Source organism: Lissotriton vulgaris, chromosome 10, assembly GCF_964263255.1.
Source record: "Lissotriton vulgaris chromosome 10, aLisVul1.2, whole genome shotgun sequence".
NCBI lineage: Eukaryota > Metazoa > Chordata > Amphibia > Caudata > Salamandridae > Lissotriton > Lissotriton vulgaris.
This window is the reverse complement of record NC_141698.1, coordinates 1,155,697,235-1,155,719,116: the sequence shown is the minus strand read 5'-3', so window position 1 is coordinate 1,155,719,116 and position 21,882 is coordinate 1,155,697,235. Positions and strand designations below refer to the sequence as shown.

The 21,882-nt window shown below is 49.6% G+C and overlaps 1 protein-coding gene across 4 annotated transcripts in view; it reads left to right on the top strand.

Annotated features, from left to right (window-relative positions):
- The window catches only part of FAM13B (family with sequence similarity 13 member B), a 476,175-nt gene that overhangs the window by 124,489 nt on the left and 329,804 nt on the right, over positions 1-21,882 (top strand). For 3 of the 4 annotated variants that reach the window (XM_086942255.1, XM_086942257.1, XM_086942254.1), the window contains 3 exons: positions 4,456-4,533; positions 9,102-9,175; positions 10,688-10,742. In XM_086942255.1, the coding sequence (XP_086798381.1) occupies positions 4,456-4,533; positions 9,102-9,175; positions 10,688-10,742 (207 nt within the window). The remainder of the gene's footprint in view (positions 1-4,455; positions 4,534-9,101; positions 9,176-10,687; positions 10,743-21,882) is intronic. The other variant, XM_086942256.1, reaches the window with a different exon arrangement.

Here is a 21,882-nt window from a genome sequence, read left to right as displayed (position 1 = left end):
TCTCCTGCGTTGAGCCGATCGTCCTCTCCCTCAGGCTCTCATGTCTCCCACCGGGAATCAGCATCTAATACCTCGGATGTTGTGATCTATTCTTCTGATACTGCATCAGAGCATTTACCGGCTAGATCGCGACACGAAGAGGTGGAACCATCTCCGCCAGCACGTTCTCCGGAGAGGAGAGCAAGGCAAAAGTTGCCTTCTATCAGGCTGTCTCCTAGGTGGTACAGACCATTACACCACTGGGCCCCCGACAAAGACACAGCCGCTCGATTACCGCAGCAGGTGGATCGGGATCATCCTCCTTCCAGGCCCAGAGAGCGAACGCGCACCCCAGTGCGCTCAAGCAGGCGAAGATCCAGGTCAAGAAGCAGGAAAAGGGAGCGCAGATCTCCTACCTATTCATCTCCTACTCCATCTCATAGAGACTATTCTCCCACACTGACAGCCCACCGTCGAGAATCTCTCAAATGGACGACCTCTTCACTTTCCAGGACATCTTAAACAGAGGGGTGCTTAAGCTTGGGATTCCCATGACAGCGCGCCAGACCAAGTCTTCCGTGATTTTTGAAACGCTGCATCATAAGACAGCGGCCAAACCTCTGCTTCCCTTAGTTCCAGGGATAATAGAACCAGTCATGGACGTATTCCTCACGCCTGCGACCATAAAGTCAGTACCGCCGAGGATTCTTAAAATATATCGGTCTCGAGAGGAGGATCCACTATTCCTCAGAGCCAACCCTCCTCCGGATTCAGTAATCATCGCAGCGGCAAGAAAGACCCATGCCGTGGCATCTTCTCCACTGTCCCTCCAGACAAGGAGAGCAAGACTCCTGGCTACGAAGAGTATGTGGCACCTCAGCCTCCTGCCTGAGGCGCCATTGGGCCGCTATGATAGATCGCTGTGGGATTCCCTGCAGCACTTCGTGAAAAACTCCCTCAGGAAGATTGAAGGGATTTCAAAGAGATCCTTACGGAGGGCAGCCAAGTCTCCAACCAGATTATTAGTGCTGCAGCGGATGGGGCTACCCTGTCGGCGCATGGATATGCTCAAGGGGTATGCGCAAGGATGTCTTCGTGGTTGCGCCTTACCGCCCTGAAGCCAGAAGCTCAGAACCTGTCTTTCTCTGGAATATCTTTATTCGGATCACACACAATGAGGAAATGCAGCGTATGAAGACTGAATTAGACACGCTAAAAGCCTTGGGGCTTGAAAAGAAAAAATAATTCCGTAAAAGGTTCCGCCCCTACAATAAGCAATCCTCCCAACAGAGGGTTCAAACCCCTCAGTGGCAGAAGGGTCAAGATCAACAGGGCAGCAAAATCCCAGTACGAAGTTTTGCATGTTGGCGCTTCATCAAATATATCCACATCTCAGGCAGGGGTATTGAATGTGTTTGCTGGACCTACAAGATGCATACTTTCATGTACCAATAGCTCACAGTCACAGGAAATTCCTCAGTTTCCGGGTAGGGGCCTCTCATTACCAGTTCAAAGTCCTCCCATTCGGGTTGAAGTCAGCTCCCCGGGTGTTCACAAAGTGCATTGCAGTGGTAGCGGCCGCACTACGCTGCAGGGGTGTCTTCGTGTACCCATATCTGAACGATTGACTGTTGAAAGGTCCTTCATCAGATGGTGTAAGGAACCATTTTCTGAGCTGCATCGATCTATGCCATTGGTTGGGTCTGCATGTGCATTTCAACAAGTCATCTACACAGCCGACGCAGCAAATACAATTCCTAGGAGCTCTGCTAGACTCCGAGGCAGGAAAAGTGTTTCCTTCGGTGAAGAGTCTTTCATCACTCAAAAATGCCAACTTGTTCTCCGGAAGGATTGCCTCCCTGCTAGGGTCGATGGCATCCTGCATTTTTCTGGTCCCCAATGCCAGACTAAGGATGCGTCCTCTTCAGCAGGATCTGGATAACAAGTGGGACCAGCAGTCAGCTCGCTGGGCCGACAAGATAACTTTGTCAAGCACAGCGCGAGCGTGCATACCTTGGTGGATGGAAAGGCGAAATATGCAAATCGGCATTCCGTTCCATCAACCTCCGCCTGCCCAGACAGTGATAACAGATGCCTCTCTACAAGGTTGGTGGGCTCACATGGGTCATCTCCAGATGCAAGGACTGGTATCCCAAAGAGCGGTCCTACCACATCAACATGTTGGAGCTGAGGGCAGTCCATCTAGCCCTCAAAGCTTTCCTGCCCTCGATTCAAACATCATCAGTGTTAGTACAAACGGACACCACCACCACCATGTACTACCTGAACAAACCGGGAGGAACACGCTCACGTACCCTCTCACTGGAAGCACAAAATCTGTGGCATTGGCTCCTGGCTCGGAATCTGTCAGTCACAGCAGTCCACCTCCCAGGAGAACAAACGTGAGAGCGGACACCCTAAGCCGGCATCTCAAAGACAAAGAGGACTGGGTTTTCACTGACGAGGTAGTCGAAAGCATCGTCCCACAATAGATCTCTTTGCGGACGATGAAAACACCAAATGCAGAGACTTTGCCTCAAGATTCTGCCGACCAGGATCGAAAGGGATTGCCCTTTTGATAGACTGGTCAGGGGAATTTGTGTATGCCTTTCCACCCCTTCCGCTGATCATGACGGTGGGGAGCAAGCTGACTCACTCGCACACAAGGATGATCCTCATTGCCCCGATTGGCCGAGACAGTGGTGGTACATCTGTCAGTGTCTTCACAAGAGTCTGCCGTGCAGGCCGGACCTGCTATCCAAGATAAACTGGAGGATTCATCATCCCAACCTTCTGTCACTGAACTTGGCAGCATGGCTCCTGAGGTCATACAATACGGCCACCTAGGACTGCCACAGGACTGCATGTCCATTTTGAAAGAGGCGAGACGGCCTTGCACAAGGCATTCATATCCATGCAAGTGGAAGCGTTTCTACATGTGGTGTATGCAGAACAATTGTCATCCTATCAAGGGTCAGGAAGAGGTCATTCTCCCTTACCTATTACATCTGGCTAAAGCAGGGTTGAAATTTAATTCCATAAAGGTGCACTTAGCAGCTATAACAGCTTATAGGCGCTCACCTTCCCAACCTTCTTTTTTTTCCAGTTACAGGCTGTGAAAGATTTTCTACAGGGCTTGAAGGAGGTCTACCCTCCGTTACGCCCTCCGTCAGCCCCCTGGGAGTTGAACCTGGTGCTATCGAAATTGATGGGTTCCCCTTTCGAACCCATTCATAAAGCAACCTTGCAGCATATTTCTTGGAAGGCTGCTTTTTTGGTGAGTCACGTCAGCTCGCAGAGTGAGCGAGATTCAAGCACTCTGTTCCAAAGAGCCTTACACAGTGTTCCATCTAAATAGGGTGGTGTTGAGGACACATCCCTCTTTTCTACCCAAGGTGGTGTCAGAGTTCCATGTAAACCAGACCATCTCTTTACCCACCTTTTTTCCCGATCCCTCCACTCCAGCTGAGAGGGCATTGCATTCTTTGGACCTGAAAAGGGTTTTAAAATTCTATCTTGATAGGTTCAAATCTATACGCAAGTCTGATCAACTGTTTGTCAACTATGGTTCGATGCAGCCTCGAAACGTTCCATCTCAAGGTGGATAGTTTCTTGTATCAAACTTGCCTTTCAATTGGCGCAGAAGACCCTAGGGTTTTCTTCCAAAGCACATTCCACCAGAGGGAAAGCGGCTACTACAGCTTTTCTTCATAATGTGCCCATGTCTAAGATTTGTAAGGCGGCGACCTGGAGGTCCGTCCATACATTTACCAGACATTACTGTCTAGATTCTGACACTAGAGCAGATACCCAGGTAGGCCAGGCCTCCTTGCGGAATCTGTTTAATGGCTGATTTTTCGGCTGTTACAATCTTTGGTTGGGTCATGTACTTCTCATTTACCTGCAGGTGGTGTTTGGGCTTGCTATTCTATTCCGTGCTTATGACTATTGATGAGGATCCCCTGGAAGAGAAGGATAAGTTACTTACCTGTAATCCTAGTTCTCTTCCAGGGGTATCCTCATCAAAGTCATAAGCAACCCACCCGCCTCCCCAGGTAAATGAGATGTGGTCAACAAGTTTATAGTTTATTGTTGAGCCCTGACTTCAGGGTTATGCAAAGAACAACTAACCTAACTGTCACTCCTGAGGCATGATGGGAAGCCAGGGGTCATGGCTGCCTTAAAGGCACGGTGACGGTTTTTGTTGAGAATGCTTCCATTTTCTATGCTATTGCTTTACAATGCAGCCTGTGGGCTGACTGTCTATTTATTAGCAATTTTCAAGATTTATGAGTTCAAGTGCTATTTGACCTAATGTGTGTTTTATATGCTTGCTAATACATTCCATGTATGGGTAATTACATTGTTTAGCCTCAGTTTTGGGGCTGCATTGGTGTGAGAAAAAGTGATATATGTACATACATATATGTGGAGCTAGATATGTGATTTCCATATATCATTTTATATTATTTCCAGGGTCCCCGCACGTGGGCGGGAATATTCAGTGCTTATGACTTTGATGAGTTTACCCCTGGAAGAGAACTAGGATTACAGGTAAGGAGCACAGCTGAACCCAGCAGTGCTATCCAACATAGGGTAAGAGTGTGCCTCCACACCCCCACAGGGCAGGGGCGGGTAGAAAGATGGCACACAGTGGCAGAGCTGAAAAGAAGTTGGGGTGGGTAAGTGTAAGAGTGTGTGTGTGTGGTCACGTGTGGTCACTACGTGTCTGTATCAGAGCACCTCTAAGGGAAAGGAACCCCGCCTGAAGAATTGGTCAGTGTGTGGCTGCAAGAAAATTGGTTGTGGGAGTGGTCCGTGTCCTTGCAGGAGCGCTCCCTAAGGACAATGTCAATGTGTGACTGCAGGGCAGTGCCTGGGGACTGATAAATGCATGGCTGAGGGAGGGGTCAGCGTCTGGCTGTGCTGGACCCCAGCCCTCCATGAGGGAGGGGTCAGCGTCTGGCTGTGCTGGACCCAAGCCCTCCATGAGGGAGGGGTCAGCGTCTGGCTGTGCTGGACCCCAGCCCACCATGAGGGAGGGGTCAGCGTCTGGCTGTGCTGGACCCCAGCCCACCATGAGGGAGGGGTCAGCGTCTGGCTGTGCTGGACCCCAGCCCTCCATGAGGGAGGGGTCAGCGTCTGGCTGTGCTGGACCCCAGCCCACCATGAGGGAGGGGTCAGCGTCTGGCTGTGCTGGACCCCAGCCCTCCATGAGGGAGGGGTCAGCGTCTGGCTGTGCTGGACCCCAGCCCACCATGAGGGAGGGGGTCAGCGTCTGGCTGTGCTGGACCCCAGCTCTCCATGAGGGAGGGGTCCACGTGTGGCTGTGCTGGACCCCAGCCCTCCATGAGGGAGGGGTCAGCGTCTGGCTGTGCTGGACCCCGGCCCTCCATGAGGGAGGGGTCAGCGTCTGGCTGTGCAGGACCCCAGCCCTCCATGAGGGAGGGGTCAGCGTCTGGCTGTGCTGGACCCCAGCCCTCCATGAGGGAGAGGTCAGCGTCTGGCTGTGCTGGACCCCAGCCCTCCATGAGGGAGGGGGTCAGCGTCTGGCTGTGCTGGACCCCAGCCCACCATGAGGGAGGGGTCAGCGTCTGGCTGTGCTGGACCCCAGCCCTCCATGAGGGAGAGGTCAGCGTCTGGCTGTGCTGGACCCCAGCCCTCCATGAGGGAGGGGTCAGCGTCTGGCTGTGCAGGACCCCAGCTCTCCATGAGGGTGGGGTCAGCGTCTGGCTCTGCAGGACCCCTGCCCTCCATGAGGGAGGGGTCAGCGTCTGTCTGTGCTGGACCCCAGCCCTCCATGAGGGAGGGGTCAGCGTCTGGCTGTGCAGGACCCCAGCCCTCCATGAGGGAGGGGGTCCACGTGTGGCTGTGCTGGACCCCAGCCCTCCATGAGGGAGGGGTCAGCGTCTGGCTGTGCTGGACCCCGGCCCTCCATGAGGGAGGGGTCAGCGTCTGGCTGTGCAGGAGCCCTAGGGAGCGGTTTGCGTGTGGCCTAGAGTTCAGTTCTTGAGTAGGTGAATTCATTTTCTGACTGAGTGTGCACAGAAAATGCTTTACACTGTCCTCTGATACTGCCTTACTTCTCGACCACTCTACCACTTTAGAGAGTAAGGTTCTATCTAACTTTAACCCCTGCCTACCTCTGGGGTCACCTGGACTCTATACACACTGTACCTCATTTTGGTGTAGTATATATAGAGCCAGTTTCCTACACACCCTCCCCAGCTCACAGTTAGCTCAGAGCATCTAGAGATGGACCATCCCTTGCAAAGTATATGTCCTTGAGGAACACCTTCCAGGAGTAAACAACCAGATTGCAGATCTGCTCAGTCGTCAACAACAACAGATCCACGAATGAACTCCACCCTCGGGTTCTCCTCCCGTTCTTTCCGATGTGATGCTTCCCAGACCTAGATCTGTCCACTACCCACTTAAGGCCAAAATGCCCAAACTTTGCATCCAGGTGAAAAATGAAATGAAAATGAATTTGTACAGCGCGATTGCTGCCCTGGGGCGTTCAAGCGCTAAAGGAACCAGAAGGAGGTGTAGTGAGGATGACAGAACTGGGAGAAGGGGAAAGGGGCTGAATTGTTTACGGGGATTTGAACAGATGTGTTTTAAGTTGCTTGCGGAAGGAGGCGAGGTATCCACACCCATTGTCTAAAGACCATGCACTATGGAAAAACTGGTCAGGGATATTTGCTTACGCTTTTCCGCCTCTCCCACTCTTTCCATAAGTGGTTCGTAAGCTCAGGCAGGCATCCCTGACACTAATCCTAGTTGCTCCCACATGGGCCCGGCAACCATGGTTCACAACCCTCTTGGAGTTGTCAGTAGTTTTGCAGGGTGAGTCTTTCTGGATTCGTTATGCTGTGCATTATTAGTAGTTCCCCACCAAAAACTACACCTTCCTCCTTATCTTCTCACTCAGAACCATGGAGAGATGAGATCTCCAGAGCCCAGTCATCTCAACCTTGCGTCTTGCACCTGAAATCCTAGTTTGGCTACCTTAATCTTCCCCCAGATTGTATGATTATCATTAAGGAGGCTCGGCGTCCTACTACAAGAGCATGCTATGCAGCAAAATGGAATCAGTTTGTGGTTTTACTGCAATAACAATCAAATCAATCCGCTTAACGCTTCGATCCAAAACATCATTTGTTATCTATGACCTCTACAGCGTTCCAATTTAGCGTATACATCCATACGCTTACATCTTGCTGCGATAGCTGCATATCTGCAGAACTGACATTTGTCTGTTTTTAGAGTTCCAGCAATTAAGGCTTTCATGGAAGGACTCTAGTCATTCCCCCCCAGACTTCCACCTGCTCCAGTGTGGAATCTCAACATCGTTCTTACAAGACTCATGGGTCCGCCTTTTGAGCCATTGCACAGATGTGAACTGCAATTTCTCACTTGGAAGGTAGCTATCCTCATAGTTATCACATCACTGAGGAGAGTGGGTGAGCTTCAGGCACTAACATTAGAAGAACACTTTTTGCAAATATCCCAAAACAAAGTGGTTCTTGGGACTAACCCCAAATGTTTACCTAAAGTCATTTCTGCCTTTCATATCAACCAATCTGTTGAGTTGCCTGTGTTCTTCCCTCAACCAGATTGTGGCAGAACCTGCTCTTTACACCTTAGATGTAAAAAGAGCGGTAATATATTCCACCAAAAGAACAAAACCTTTTAGAAAGACTAAGCAACTTTTTGTCGCTTTTGCTTCACCACATAAAGTCAATCCAATATCAAAATCGGGTATTGCAAGGTGGATAGTTAAGTGCGTTCAAATATGCAACAGTTCGGCTAGAACACATTATAGACTTAAACTAGGGGCTTCTATGGCATTCTTCGGGAACATACCCATAGATGACATATGTAAAACTGCAACATAGTCTACACCTCACACATTCACTCAACACTATTGTGTCGATGTGTTAGCAAGACAACAAGCTAGTGTGGGCCAGGCAGTTTTAAGTACACTATTTCAAACCACTGCAACAGCTACAGGTTAGCCACCGTTTTGGTAGAAACTGCTATATAGTCTGTGCACAGCATGTGAACTACAGCTCATATGCCTTGAACGTAAAATTCTACTTACCCAGTATGCATCTGTTCTTTTCATATAGAGCTGTAGAGTCCTATGCGCCCACCCGCCTCAACGGGTACCTTTACCTGTTGCAGTAACATCTTATTTAGCTACTATATACTATATGGGCTTCTCTCTTTACTACTCTTACTAACTCCATTATCACCCTCTGTGGGAAAACAATGGAGTCGATGCCCATGCGCACGGTCACCGAAAAGAGAAGTGACCTAACTCATGACCGGAAAGACAAAGTGCAAACATCCGGACCCAACACTAGATGGCGATCTATGCATAGCATATGACTCCACAGCTCTATATGAGAAGAACAGATGCTTAGCGGATAAGTAGCATTTCCCTTATAAATGCAGACTGAATCCTCGCGTATTGGCACAGTGATTAATGGCCTCAAGGGGGCTTTTGGCCCAAAGGGCATTCACAAACGTCCTACTGCTACGCAGTTTAAAGGAACACAAAAAGTACGTCAGTGGCAGAACAGAGGAACACAGGTCCAACTGCCCTGAACATACGACACCAGGATTCCAAGCTAAAATCTCCGAAGGCAATCTAGAACTATGCAGCAATAGCAGAGGCCGCACAATCGTATCATTCCAGTGGCCCTTTATACAACCCACCTAGGACTTGAAGAGTAATCCCACGTCACTAATCCAGCTCTCAGAGCAGATTCTGGAACTTGTCTTTACTATGGACAGACCTAGGCCTTGATTCACACCCTAGATTAGCGTGTTTACTGGGCAATTTAAAAAGTCGGGATACCACTTTCACTCGGTGCAAGGGCATACAGCCATTTCCATGCAAGGTATATTCTGGTCTTGGCACCAGTGGTGTCCATCTGTCTAGGGGCTGCCTTGCAGGGCAGACACTGTGCACTGTGACCATGTGTCTTTGTGGGTACAAATGAACTTTACAAGTGGTTTTGTTTTTGAATTTACAATTTTCAAACAAAGTATTCCATCAGTTGGGAATATTGTAAACCTTGAGACTCAACAGTTTATACTTTGACCCACAGGAGGAAGATATTTTGCTGGAACTCACAAATGTGGATACAGATAAAGATGCAGAAAACAATGTTAAAATTAAAAGGTAAGTGTCACAGCATCGTTTGCAAAATCCAGTTAATTGTCCAGTGGGCTGTTAATATTGTACTAAGCGCTTCAATCTTTCAAAGACTTACAGCGAAACCTCGTAGTCCATAGGGGGCATCATTCTTGCTTACTTATTTTCTTTAAAGAAATTCCTGAAAACACTACTGATTTGGTCTTTAATCCTCTTCTGGAATTGTGACCTGTGTTTGACTGCTCTGGCGCAGGATTTGTGCCCCCAACAAATCTCAAAATCAAACCATTGCATGGGATGTCAAAACACATTTAAAGACGCCTTCCGTAGATGTGTGGCGTGAAAAAAATGTGGATTCCTCAAATAACCCTTTATGTACTTGGGAACAAAACACATACACAGGTATATATCACCCCATTGCGATACGTTGGCAGTTAATCAAAGAGCAATAGATTAAATAATCCCTAGTACATGTGACTGAATCAAGCTCAAATGACTTCACCTGCTTCATACAAGCGTTGCCTTTCGAACCAGGAACTGTAATAATCTTCACAATATATTCATATTATTCAATGGAATTTATATGTTGATTACACATTTAATTGTAAACAGATGCATTTCCTGCGTGGGTATGCAAGAAGTCAAAGTGAGACTCGTCTGTCTCACCAGGGATCTGCCGCTTGGTGCACTCTGTGTCTGACTGAGCCTTTCAGAGGCTCGTCTGAGTGCCCTGAGTTCATCAGCCTGACGTCCATCCCACGGAAGATGGAGGCCTCATGAAAGAGCATGCTGCAAATGTTCAGGACATTTCCTATTTCTTCTGGAGCTCCCTCAGGCCCCATGCATTCCTGGCCGCCCACACTACCACCACCAAGAGAGTTTGAGATGAATTTAAGCCAATAAGAGTCATGTAGACTTTCTACATAGTATACCTCATGTTGGCACACTACATAAAAATTCAGCTTGCTACACTGTAGAAAAGGACGTGTGATAGGGGGGGGGGGGAAGGGGGCTGATACAGCCTGTGCACTTCCTCAGCCGGCATGATGTTCCTGTTGATCTCATATTCTGCCGGAGTCCTTCGAGCTGTCCTCATGTAGGACTTCTGCCCAGCTCCCTGTTTTCTTGGCGGACACTCCTTTAAGAAGCCAGATGAGTATTATTTGAAGTATACGGTGGCAACGAACCTCATGTATACTCTATAGCAGGGGTCTCCAACCCGGTCCTGCAGGGTCGGATCCATGCCAGATACATGTATCTCAATGGGGATATCCAAAAAAGCTGGAATGATCCGGCCCTCCAGGACCTGTTTGGAGACCCCTGCTCTATAGGATGAGAGGGACTTTGAGGCTCCGCTGGAGTGACCCGATGGAGGCGCTGCACATCGCCAAGCACTGCTTTAAATAACGCTCAAGTTAGTGTTGGTTATTTACCATGGCTTTTTAAATTAATGTATGTTGCTTTTGCTGAATGTTACTTCTCCACTTGAGCCTTAAAGCTGTAGATTTATTCATTCACAGATTTAATCTTTATTTTTAGAAAGCCAAATGGATGTTCGGTGGATCGTGACACGTTTTCTTCCCGTCTGATTCTGGTAAGAACTTTCTCATCTGTTATTGTCGCACTGTGAAATTGATTCATACTTTTGGCTCAATATTGAAACGTAACCTGTGCAAGCTCACACCCTCTCTGCCAGGTATACCTTTGGACATGCCCACACCCTCTCCGTGCCCACACCCTCTCCGTCCCCAGACCCCCAGCGCCTTGAGAACTTCATGGGTGAGTAGCGTGCTGTTCGAGGCATGTGGGCTGCTGAATTCATATCTGTGCATAGATCGCACCCTAGTGTTGGGTCCGGATGATTGCACATTGTTGTCCTGGAAAAGTCTTCGAAGTATCACGAGATAGGTGGCTCCTCCCCTGAACTACAGTGCGCATGGGCATCCTCTCCATCCTCAGATTGTTTTTTTCCGCCATTGGGTTCGGATGTACTTACTCGACTCTAGTTCAGAAACTTTGTATTACCCATTTCCTAAGGCCAAAAGGCCTTTGAAGAGTCGGTATTGTCTCGTTCGGTGCCTGTTAATTTCCAGTTCCTTGAACCGGACGTCGAAAGCTGATTCTCGACTTCGGCACCAGGCCCAGACTACGACGATGATAGACCGGAGCCCATTTAAACGATGCCCCGTCTGTAATTCCAAATACCCCCACATAGATGTGCACCCAGTGTGCAATAAATGTTTGTCCCCCGAACATGACGAGGCCAGCTGTATGGCCTGCTCGAAGTTCCGCTCCAAGAAGACGCTTAAACTTTGGCGCGCAGCGAGGCAGTCGGTGCAACAGTCGGCACTAGAGCCGGTCAACATCTTCGAGGCCGGTGACGAGGAAGGCGTCGAAGATGAAGAAGTAGAAGAAGAGGTTCCCGAAGAACGGGCGGAACCTGCGTCGGAGCATGACTCCAACTTCAAGATGGACGAGCAAGGCGAAGGATACGTCCACGAAGACATCGTCGAGGTAGGGGACGACGAAGGGGCCATCGGAGCCGTCGATGACGACTCCAGCGATGAGCCTGGCCCAACCGCAGTAGCGGGCCTATTACTGACATTACGCTCCCTTCGGCTCAGGTCGAGGCATCGCCGAAAGGCCTTAGCCAAGATCTTTCTACCCATTCTGTAGCCCCGCATCCAAGCCAGGCTAAGAACACATCAAAGGAGCCATCGGTCGATTCCTCAAAATCGAAACCGAAACCATCGGAGCAGAAATCGAAACCGAAACTACTCAAAATGGTGGTCGGTTCGGCGTCGACGTCAAAGACTATCGACGACCCTTCGGCGTCGAAAGTGCCTGTCGCCTCGAAGGCTGGAGCGTCGAAGCCAAGCTCAACCAGCAAACACATCACCTCGACGACATCGGCATAGACGCCGACGTCTACGCACAAACATGGCGACAGGGCCAAAGGCCTCCAGGAGAAGAAGGCCGTCGAGCCGAAAATCTCTGGACTCAAGCCGCTGCTCAGCAAGCACCTCGAGCCGAAGGCCGAAGCCGACCCAAAGCAGCAAGTCTTGTCGACGGCCAAGGCTGCAGATGCTCCACACCAGGAGCTAGGGTCGACGCCATCAAGCAAGCGTCCTCCTCCAGTGCTAAAGCAGCCTGAGTCGACTACCTCATCAAGCTCCAAGACCGTCGAAGCCCCGATTAAGTTCGGTCTTCCGCCAACGGCTCGAGCAAAGCAGCTCGAACTCCATAAAGGCGCCAAACCTTCCAAGACATCGTCGACTCCTTCGAAGCCCGCCACAGAAGGGGTGGTTTTCCACGAACCCTCTTACGACAACCAGTCAACTTTTTATCGACGCGGAATCAGGCAGATTCACTATCCACAAGCGGAAGATCGCGCCTGAACGTCCCTTGGAGAGTTACAAAATTCCTCTCAAGCGGAAAAAGGACTCGGCCACCTCACCAGTTCTCTTCGAGCACGTTCAGGACTATTCACAGCAAATGTCATATTCTCCAGCACAGAGTGAGGAGGACATGGGTGATGACTATGGTCAAGCGGCCTACGCTTATACTGCGGACGCTGATCAGGATGAACCACAACAGTTGTCTGAGGCTATAGATCATTCTGTGGACCCTGATAATCCACATGCTGCACCGGACGCTCAGTCCTATAACGTCAAAACATCGCCTACAGAGGACACTGCGGCGTTAAACGCTTTGATTGAAAGGGCGTATGTATTATAAAACCGGGTTAAACCCAGAAGTCAAAGGGACCTGGGTAGTTAATTGTTATAAACAGAGGGGTCCCCCACTTATATGGAGTTGGTAAGAAAAAAGGAAAATCAACAAATATTTCAAAAGGTTAAAGAGAAAACAATCAAAAAGGTTCTGGAAATGCATTGTTTTATTCACTATGCATCCATATCGTCACAAATACTATGGAACAGATCTGAAATCAGTTTCAGGTTTCAGATCTGTTCCATAGTATTTAACCGCCATGTTGGCAGGTTCATGCTAATTATCTCAATTCAACTTCTTAACTGTCGGAATGTCCAATGTAGTAACTTATATATCTGTCAGATATTCGACCATTAGTGTGTTATCGTATTTTATTTGACTTTACCATCAAATCCAATATAATGAAGTGACCCAACCTTTGATCATGCATTTGACCGCCTTGTCGGCAGGTCCATGCAAATAAGGGGTAATTGAGTCATATGTCCTACTCGCTTTAGCGAATACAATGTACATTATGAATACACATGGTGTCTGAGATCAATACTTTCGCTGTATGGCATGCTAAATCATGGACTTCGTTTATATGCATTATGTTGAGAATACACATATTATCATTATCCATACAATGTTCAGTGCGTTGGTCCGCTATTTGTTTACACTAAGACGGTTGCTAGGTTACTTATTTTAAGTCCTTCCTTTACCTTGCTAACTCCGTATATATTGAGTTGCCACGCCCCCCGCCAGGACACTTCCTGGTTACGGAGCTGTGCCTGTCCGCGAGGTATCCCGGTCACTGCAGAGAGAATTGCACTAAGAGGTAAATGCTCTAAACAATCACGCTTCCATGAGGAGCCCCTTGGTTAATTTAATTAAATCTAACCGCTGATTCACTTTACCGATTCAGATACAACGGCGAAGTTACTCGAGACCGCCCCACCCCCGCCCCCTCCAGGCTCGAACACTTTGGAGACGCACTCAGAGGTAAATGCTTTAAAACTATCACGCTCTCTCAAAAAACCCCTGTTTACTTTAATATTAACCGCCGATTCACTCTACTGACTCAGATACGACGGCGAAGTCATTCAAGCCCGACCCACCCCCGACCCCTCCAGGCACGAGCACTTTGGAGACGCTCTTCTGAGACACCCGTCCCACGCTGAAGGACCGGTTCTCATGGGTAAGACACCCCCCTATTTCTTTGGACATCTGCCACCATTATAGTATTCACGGTGGGGCAGTCCATTTATCAAATCAGTCCCCCGTGTTCTCTTTATTTTAGATACGGTCCTTTGTTTTACGGACTCGGAAATTAGTTGAGCCGTTTTTGAAACACAAAGGTAGTTCCTCTCTGCACTACTTGAAACTTCTAACTAAGGTATGACCGGATATAATTGGATAAGAGTGAATAGCATGGTTTGTTGCTCTTAGACAAGAGTGAATAGCACTGTGTGTTGCTCTAAGTGGTGATCATTTTTTTAAAAATTCTTATGTTCCTCTTCAGATATGGATCTTACTATACCGATTTAATTCTGATACCCACAAACCGTAACCCTACGACTTGTTTATGACCGTGCTGGTCATACTCTGACCTGCAATACACAGCAGGTAATAGTCCTTACAGACAACCTCTATAGTCCTCAGTATGTTTTTAACGTTGTTCCCGGGCGGCCTGTCACTTTCCCCGCTACGGTTATCTTAGGTACATATTGCCCTACATAAAGTAAAGTCTGACTCTGTTCTCCTTTAACCCTAGGAGGTTTGCCCACCCCCCCACCCCCGTATGTCCTGAAGAAGACCCTCCCTGTAAGGACCAACTATCCTACATCGATTCCTGGGTCGAAACGTAGACTGTTCCTCTACCCACCTTCAACTCCTAGTACCAGCATGATATACACGGCTTTATAGGAGCTTGAACTTTTCTGAACAAGTACCAGACATTGTGGACATTGTATATGACCCTGTTGTGGATAGGGATCATTTAGAATTCATACATGAATTTCAATGTAATTTTGTTTCTATTAAATGTATAGTGAGTCACAATTCTATGCTAACTTTACTACCTTCCTTTCCCTTTTCCTTCTCCCTATGGGCACATAAACTCATGACAATTAAGTGTGTATTCTGATATTCACAAATGAATTACGTGACTGTGACGATATGGATGCATAGTGAATAAAACAATGCATTTCCAGAACCTTTTTGATTCTGTTTTCTCTTTAACCTTTTGAAATATTTGTTGATTTTCCTTTTTTCTTACCAACTCCATATAAGTGGGGGACCCCTCTGTTGATTGAAAGGGCAGCACTCAACCAGGACGTGGACGTGGAGATGCATGCGGAGCCAGCTGACGAAGATTTCTTGTTTGACACCATCTCCACCTCTGAACGTTTCACTAAGACTTTGCCTATGCTTAAAGGGGTCCTCAAGCATGCTGCGGACATCTTCAAGGAACCCACGAAAGCTAGGGTTATTAACCCCCGTATTGCTCCAGTGGATCCCACCTACATCAAAGGCCAGCTCCCCTTGGACTCACTTGTAGTGGCCAATGCCCGCAAGAGGGCAAATTCACAAACCAGTGGTGACGCTCCGCCTCCGGACAAGGAATCAAAGATTCTGGAGGCGTCGGGGATACACAGGCCCTGTTGGCTAGATACGACAGGGCACGCTACGACACCCTAGAACAGTTGTTGCAACACCTGCCTGATATGTACGAGGAGGGAGCAGAGATGATTATACAAGAAGGAAAACTGATCTCTAATGCGTCCATCAAGTGCGCACTGGACGCAGCAGACACAGCGGCTAGGGCCATAAACACTAGTGTGATGCTAAGACGTCACGCATGGCTCCGCATCTCTGGTTTCAAGCCAGAAATTCAAACTACTCTGCTTAATCAGCCGGTTAACCCGGACTTCCTTTTTGGTCCCGAGGTAGACACCACACTCGAGAAAATAAAGAGACACTGAGACAGCCAAATCCATGGGGGCTCTGCAATCTCAGCAGTTTCGGGGCAGTTCCTTTCGTCGCTCCGGTAATAGGGGAGCCTCGAGAGGACAGGCTTTGCAGCAGGCGCAGTACACCAAAGGCAGCACGCAATCCACCTACACAAAGAATACCAGGAGTGGATACCGTGGGAACTGCGCCAAGGGCAGGGGACGTGGCAATAACCACGCCAGATCCTCCGCCCCCAACAAACAGTGACACCCTGTCACTGCCCCCCGACCATCTAACACCTGTTGGGGGGAGACTCCAGCAGTTCCTGCCAGTCTGGGAAAGCATTACCACGGACAGGTGGGTGAGACAACTTATCCGTTAGGGCTATTGTCTAGAACTAACCTCAACCCCCCAACATTCCCCCAAGGCACCGTCCTATGTCCGCAGAGCACACGCACTTCTTGCAGCAAGAAGTACTCGCCATGCTGCAAAAAGGGGCAATAGAACTCGTGCCTGCAGAAGAGCGAGGTACAGGGATGTACTCGCTGTACTTCTTGATCCCAAAGAAGGACGGATCCCTGCGGCCCATTCTAGACCTCAGACCCCTCAACCAATACATCCTTTCAGAACACTTTCATATGTTAACCTTACAGCAGGTCCTGCCGTTGCTCAGTCAGGGCCACTACCTAGCGACCCTGGACCTCAAGGATGCATATTTCCACATTCCCTTTCACCCAAGTCACAAGAAGTATCTACGGTTCACCATCAACAATCGGCATTACAGATTCAAGGTTCTGCCTTTTGGGGTCACCACTGCCCCCAGAGTGTTCACCAAGTGCTTAGCGACCGTGGCTGCGCACCTTCGCAGACAACATATTCACGTCTATCCCTACCTGGACGACTGGCTCGTTCAGGCCAAGTCAGCCCAGCAGTGTGCCAGCTACATGTCACGCACAATTTATCTCCTTCACAGTCTGGGGTTCTCACTCAACTACACAGTCACACCTGCAGCCAGACCACGTGCGACAGTACCTAGGGGCAACCTTGAACACTCTGACGGCGACAGCGCAGCCGACCTCTGCCAGGGTCGACAGCATGCAGCTGCTCATTCGGAGGTTCCAACCTAAGCGATCCCTCCCAGTGCAAGTTTTCATGCAACTGATCGGCATGATGGCATCCTGCATATTCATTGTCCCGCACGCAAGGCTGCACATGCGACCCCTTCAAAAATGCTTAGCCCGTCAGTGGAACCAGGCTCATGGCCATCTAAAAGACCTAGTGTTGGTGACCGGTCGTGCTTACAACTCTCTGCATTGGTGGAACCCACAAAACCTTTGCAGGGGACGACCGTTCCAAGAGCCTGTCCCACAGATAGTGCTAACGACGGACGCATCTCTCCAGGGTTGGGGAGCGCATGTCCTCCACTACACAGTGCAGGGACTATGGACAGCACAACAGCAGAGGATGCACATCAATCTGTTGGAACTGATGGCGATCTTCATGGCACTGAAGGCATTCAAGTTGCACCTGTGCAACAAGGTCGTGTTAGTCCGGACGGACAACATGACTGCCATGTATTACATCCAGAAACAGGGAGGCACACACTCCCCGCAGCTATCTCACCTAGCACAGAGCATATGGAAGTGAGCCATTCAGAGGAACATCTTCCTCATGGCAGAGCATCTCCCGGGAGTAGACAACCAGATGGCGGACCTGCTCAGCCGGCACAGTCATCAGATGCACGAGTGGGAAATCCACCCCTCCGTACTCCAGCCATACTTCCAGCAGTGGGGTCATCCAGAGATAGACCTGTTCGCCACAAAAGAGAACGCAAAATGCCAAAGCTTCGCTGCCAGGTTCCCACACCCGCAGTCTCAGGGCAATGCGATATGGATGAACTGGTCAGGCAGATTTGCGTACGCTTTTCCCCCAGCCCCACTCATACCGCTGGTGGCGCGCAAACTGCGGCAGCACTCCATGACGCTCATCCTGGTTGCTCCAACGTGGGCACGGCAGGCTTGGTACACCACGTTCTTGGAACTTTCAGTGGTGCCTCACCAGCGGCTGCGCCTTACTCCCAGCCTCCTCACTCAGAGCCATGGAGACGTTCAGCACCCAGATCCTCAACAGTTGAGCCTAGCGATTTGGCTCCTGAGGTCATAGTTTGGCTACCTCAACTTGCCCCCTGAGTGTATGAACATCATCAAGGAGGCAAGGCGGCCTACAACCAGGGCGTGCTATGCGGCCAAATGGAAACGATTTGTAATTTACTGTTCCAACAATTACATTAATCCGCTGGATGCATCCAGGCAGAACATCATGTTACCTACTGCACCTGTACCAATGCAACCTAGCATATAGTTCCATCAGGATACATTTGGCTGCTATAGCCGCTTATCTTCAGAACAGACAGCACCTTTCACTTTTCAGAGTGCCTACCATCAAAGCCTTTTTGGAGGGGCTTAAAAGAGTAATCCCTCCCAGACACCCTCCTTCGGCTGTCTGGAATCTAAATATCGTTCTCACCAGGCTCATGGGACCCCCCTTTGAGCTTCTCCATTCTTGTGAGATACAGTTTCTAACTTGGAAAGTGGCTTTTCTGATAGCCATCACATCGCTGCGAAGAGTCAGCGAGCTTCATGCCCTCATAATTCAAGAGCCCTACCTTCAAATTCATGCTAATAGGGTGGTGCTGCGCACCAACCCCAAGTTCATGCCAAAAGTTATCTTGCAGTTCCACATTAATCAAAACATTGAACTGCCTGTTTTCTTTCCAAACCCTGACTCAGTGGCAGACCGAGCACTGCACACTTTAGATGTCAAAAGAGCTCTCCTGTATTATATCGACCGGACAAAGGACTTTCGCAAAACTAAACAACTGTTTGTTGCCTTCTCCCCACAACATAGTTCAAGTTCGTGGATTTATATAGCGCACTACTCACCCAGAGGGTCTCAAGGCGCTTGGGGAAGGGGGGGGTTCAATTTTTGTCGAATAGCCAGGTTTTAAGTTCTTTTCTGAAGGAGATGTGATTCTGAGTGAGATGGAGGTGGGTGGGGAGTGAGTTCCTGGTCTTGGCCGCCAGGAAGGAGAAGGATCTGCCACCCATGGTGGATATTCGGATGCCCGGGACTGCGGCGAGGGCTTGATTGGACGACCTGAGTTGGAGGGAGGGTGTGTAGGACAGTTGAGTGCTGAGGCATTCGGGTCCTAGTTTGTAGAGGGCCTTGTGTGCGTGGGTGAGAAGACGGAATGTAATTCTCTTGTTGACGGGAAGCCAGTGGAGGTTTTGAGGTGTCCGGTGATGTGATCTTGACGAGGGATGTCCAGTATGAGTCTCGCTGATGCGTTTTGGATGCGTTGGAGTTTTTTCTGTAATTTTGCTGTGATTCCGGCGTATAGTGTTACCATAATGCAGTCGACTCGTGACTAGTGCGTGGGTGACAGTCTTTCTTGTTTCGAGGTTGATCCAGCGGAAGATCTTTTTGAGAATACGAAGTACGTTGAAGCAGGAGGATGAGACTGCGTTGACTTGTCTGGACATCGAGAGAGAGGAGTCTAGGATGAAGCCCAGGTTGCGAGCGTGGTCTGTGGGTGTGGGTGCTGTGCCCAGGGCGGAAGGCCACCAAGAGTCGTCCCAGGCAGAGGGAGAAGATCCTAGGATGAGCACCTCCGTTTTGTCTGAGTTGAGTTTTAGGCGGCTATGCTTCATCCATTCGGCTACTTCTTTCATGCCTTCGTGAAGATTGGTTTTGGCGGTGTTAGGGTCTTTGGTGAGGGAAAGGATTAACTGGGTGTCGTCGGCGTAAGAGATGATGTTAAGGTTGTGTTGACGCGCGATGGAGGCGAGTGGGCTCATGTAAACGTTGAAGAGGGTGGGACTGAGTGATGATCCTTGTATTCCACAGATGACTTCCGTGGCCTCTGAGTTGAATGGGGGAAGTCGGAATCTTTGAGTTCTCCCAGCGAGGAATGAGATGATCCAGTCCAAGGCTTTTCCTTGTATGCCGATGTTGCTGAGGCGTTGTATAAGGGTGCTGTGGCAGACTGTGTCGAAAGCGGCGGAGAGGTAGAGTAGAATGAGGGCCACTGTTTCTCCGTTGTCCAGTAGTGTTCGGATGTCGTCTGTCGCTGCAATGAGGGCGGTTTCGGTGCTGTGTTTGGCTCGAAATCCGGACTGAGAGGGATCGAGGGACTTGTTGGATTCAAGGAAGGCGGCGAGCTGTCTGTTGACGGCTTTCCCAATGACTTTGGCGGGGAAGGGGAGGAGGGATATGGGTCGGTAGTTTTTAAGTTCAGAGGGGTCTGCTGTGGGTTTCTTTAAGAGGGCGCTGAGCGCGGCGTGTTTCCAGCTTTCTGGGAAGGTGGCAGAGTTGAACGAGCAGTTGATGATATCACGGAGATGGGGTGCGATGATGGAGTCTGCTTTGTTGAAGATGTGGTGGGGACAGGGGTCGGTTGGCGAGCCAGAGTGGATTGAATTCATTAGGCGGATGGTGTCTTCAGTGGTGATTGGGTTCAAGGCGCTGAGGTTAGTTGGTGCTGTATGGTCTGAGGGGGGTGGGGAGGGTTGTTCGCAGGGAGTGTTCTTGAAGCTGTTGTGAATGTCGGCAATTTTGTTGTAGAAGGAGGATAACGCATCGCAGAGGTCTTGGGAGGGAGTGATGCCGTTAGATGCTGCGGCGGGGTTGGTGAATTCTTTGACAATGTTGAAAAGTTCCTTGCTGTTGTGGGCGTTGTTGTTGAGACGTTCCTTGAATGCTGATTTCTTGGTGGATCGAATCAGTTGGTGATGTTTGCGGGTGGCTGCCTTGAAGGTGGCCATGTTTACGGTGGTTGGGTTTTTTCTCCATGTTTTCTCTAAGGTTCGGCAAAGCTTCTTGGATTTTTTAAGGTCATCATTGAACCAGGGAGCTTTTTTGCTGTCTGAATTGATCTGGTGCTTTTTCAGGGGTGCTAATTCGTCAGCGCTGTGGGTGATCCATTGCTTGAGTTTGGTGGCCGCTTGGTTTGGGTCCAATGAGGGGGTGGGAGGGTTTTGGTTGAGTGATGTGAGGAGTGGGTCGGAGGTGATTTTGTTCCAGTTTCTCTGAGGAATAGGTTGTGAGCGGTTGTGGGTCAAGGTGGTTTTGTAGCTGAAGTGAACACAGCTGTGGTCCGTCCAATGGAGAGCTGTGGTACGGTCGAAGGAAATGTGGTTGCTGGAGGTGAAGATAGGGTCGAGCGTGTGTCCGGCTACATGGGTGGGGGTGTCAACAAGTTGTTTGAGTCCGAGATTAGCCAGGTTGTCCAGAAGGGAGTTGGTGTTACTGTCGTGTTTGTTTTCAAGGTGGAAGTTGAGGTCTCCTAATAGAATGTAGTTCTCGGAGGCGAGGGCATGTGGGCTGACGTTGGCTCCCCGTCAACAAAAGAATCACCTTCCGTCTCCTCACCCACGCACACAAAGCCCTACACGATCAAGGCCTGAGCTACCTCAACAACCGCACCAACTTCTACGCTCCCAAACGTCATCTATGATCAGCCAGCCACGCCCTCGCCGCCGTCCCCCGCATCCGAAGAACGACAACAGGAGGAAGGTCCTTCTCCTACCTGGCCGCCAAGACCTGGAACTCCCTCCCTCCCGACCTGCGCCTGACCCAAGACCACCTCTCCTTCAGAAAGAAGCTCAAGACCTGGCTATTCGAGCAGTAGCAGCACCCCCCCCCCCCCCCCCCACCCCCCAAGCGCCTTGAGACCCTCCGGGTAAGTAGTGCGCTCTATAAATGTCTGTGATTGATTGATTGTTTGAAATCCAACTCCACCCTCCAAATCCAACTCCAGCCTCCAACTCCACCTTCCAAATCAAAATGCTAATCTGCTGCTCTCTTCCACCCCACCTCCTTCTTTAACTCTGTTCTTTTCTCCTGTGCTAATCTGCTGCTCTCTTTCACCCCTGCCTCCTTTCTTTAACTCACTATTTTCTTCTCCTGTGCTAAACTTCTGTTCTCTTCCACCCACCTCTTTCTCTAACTCCCTGTTCTCTTCTCCTGTGCCGATCTGCTGTTCTCTTCCCCTACACATCCTTATTTAAATC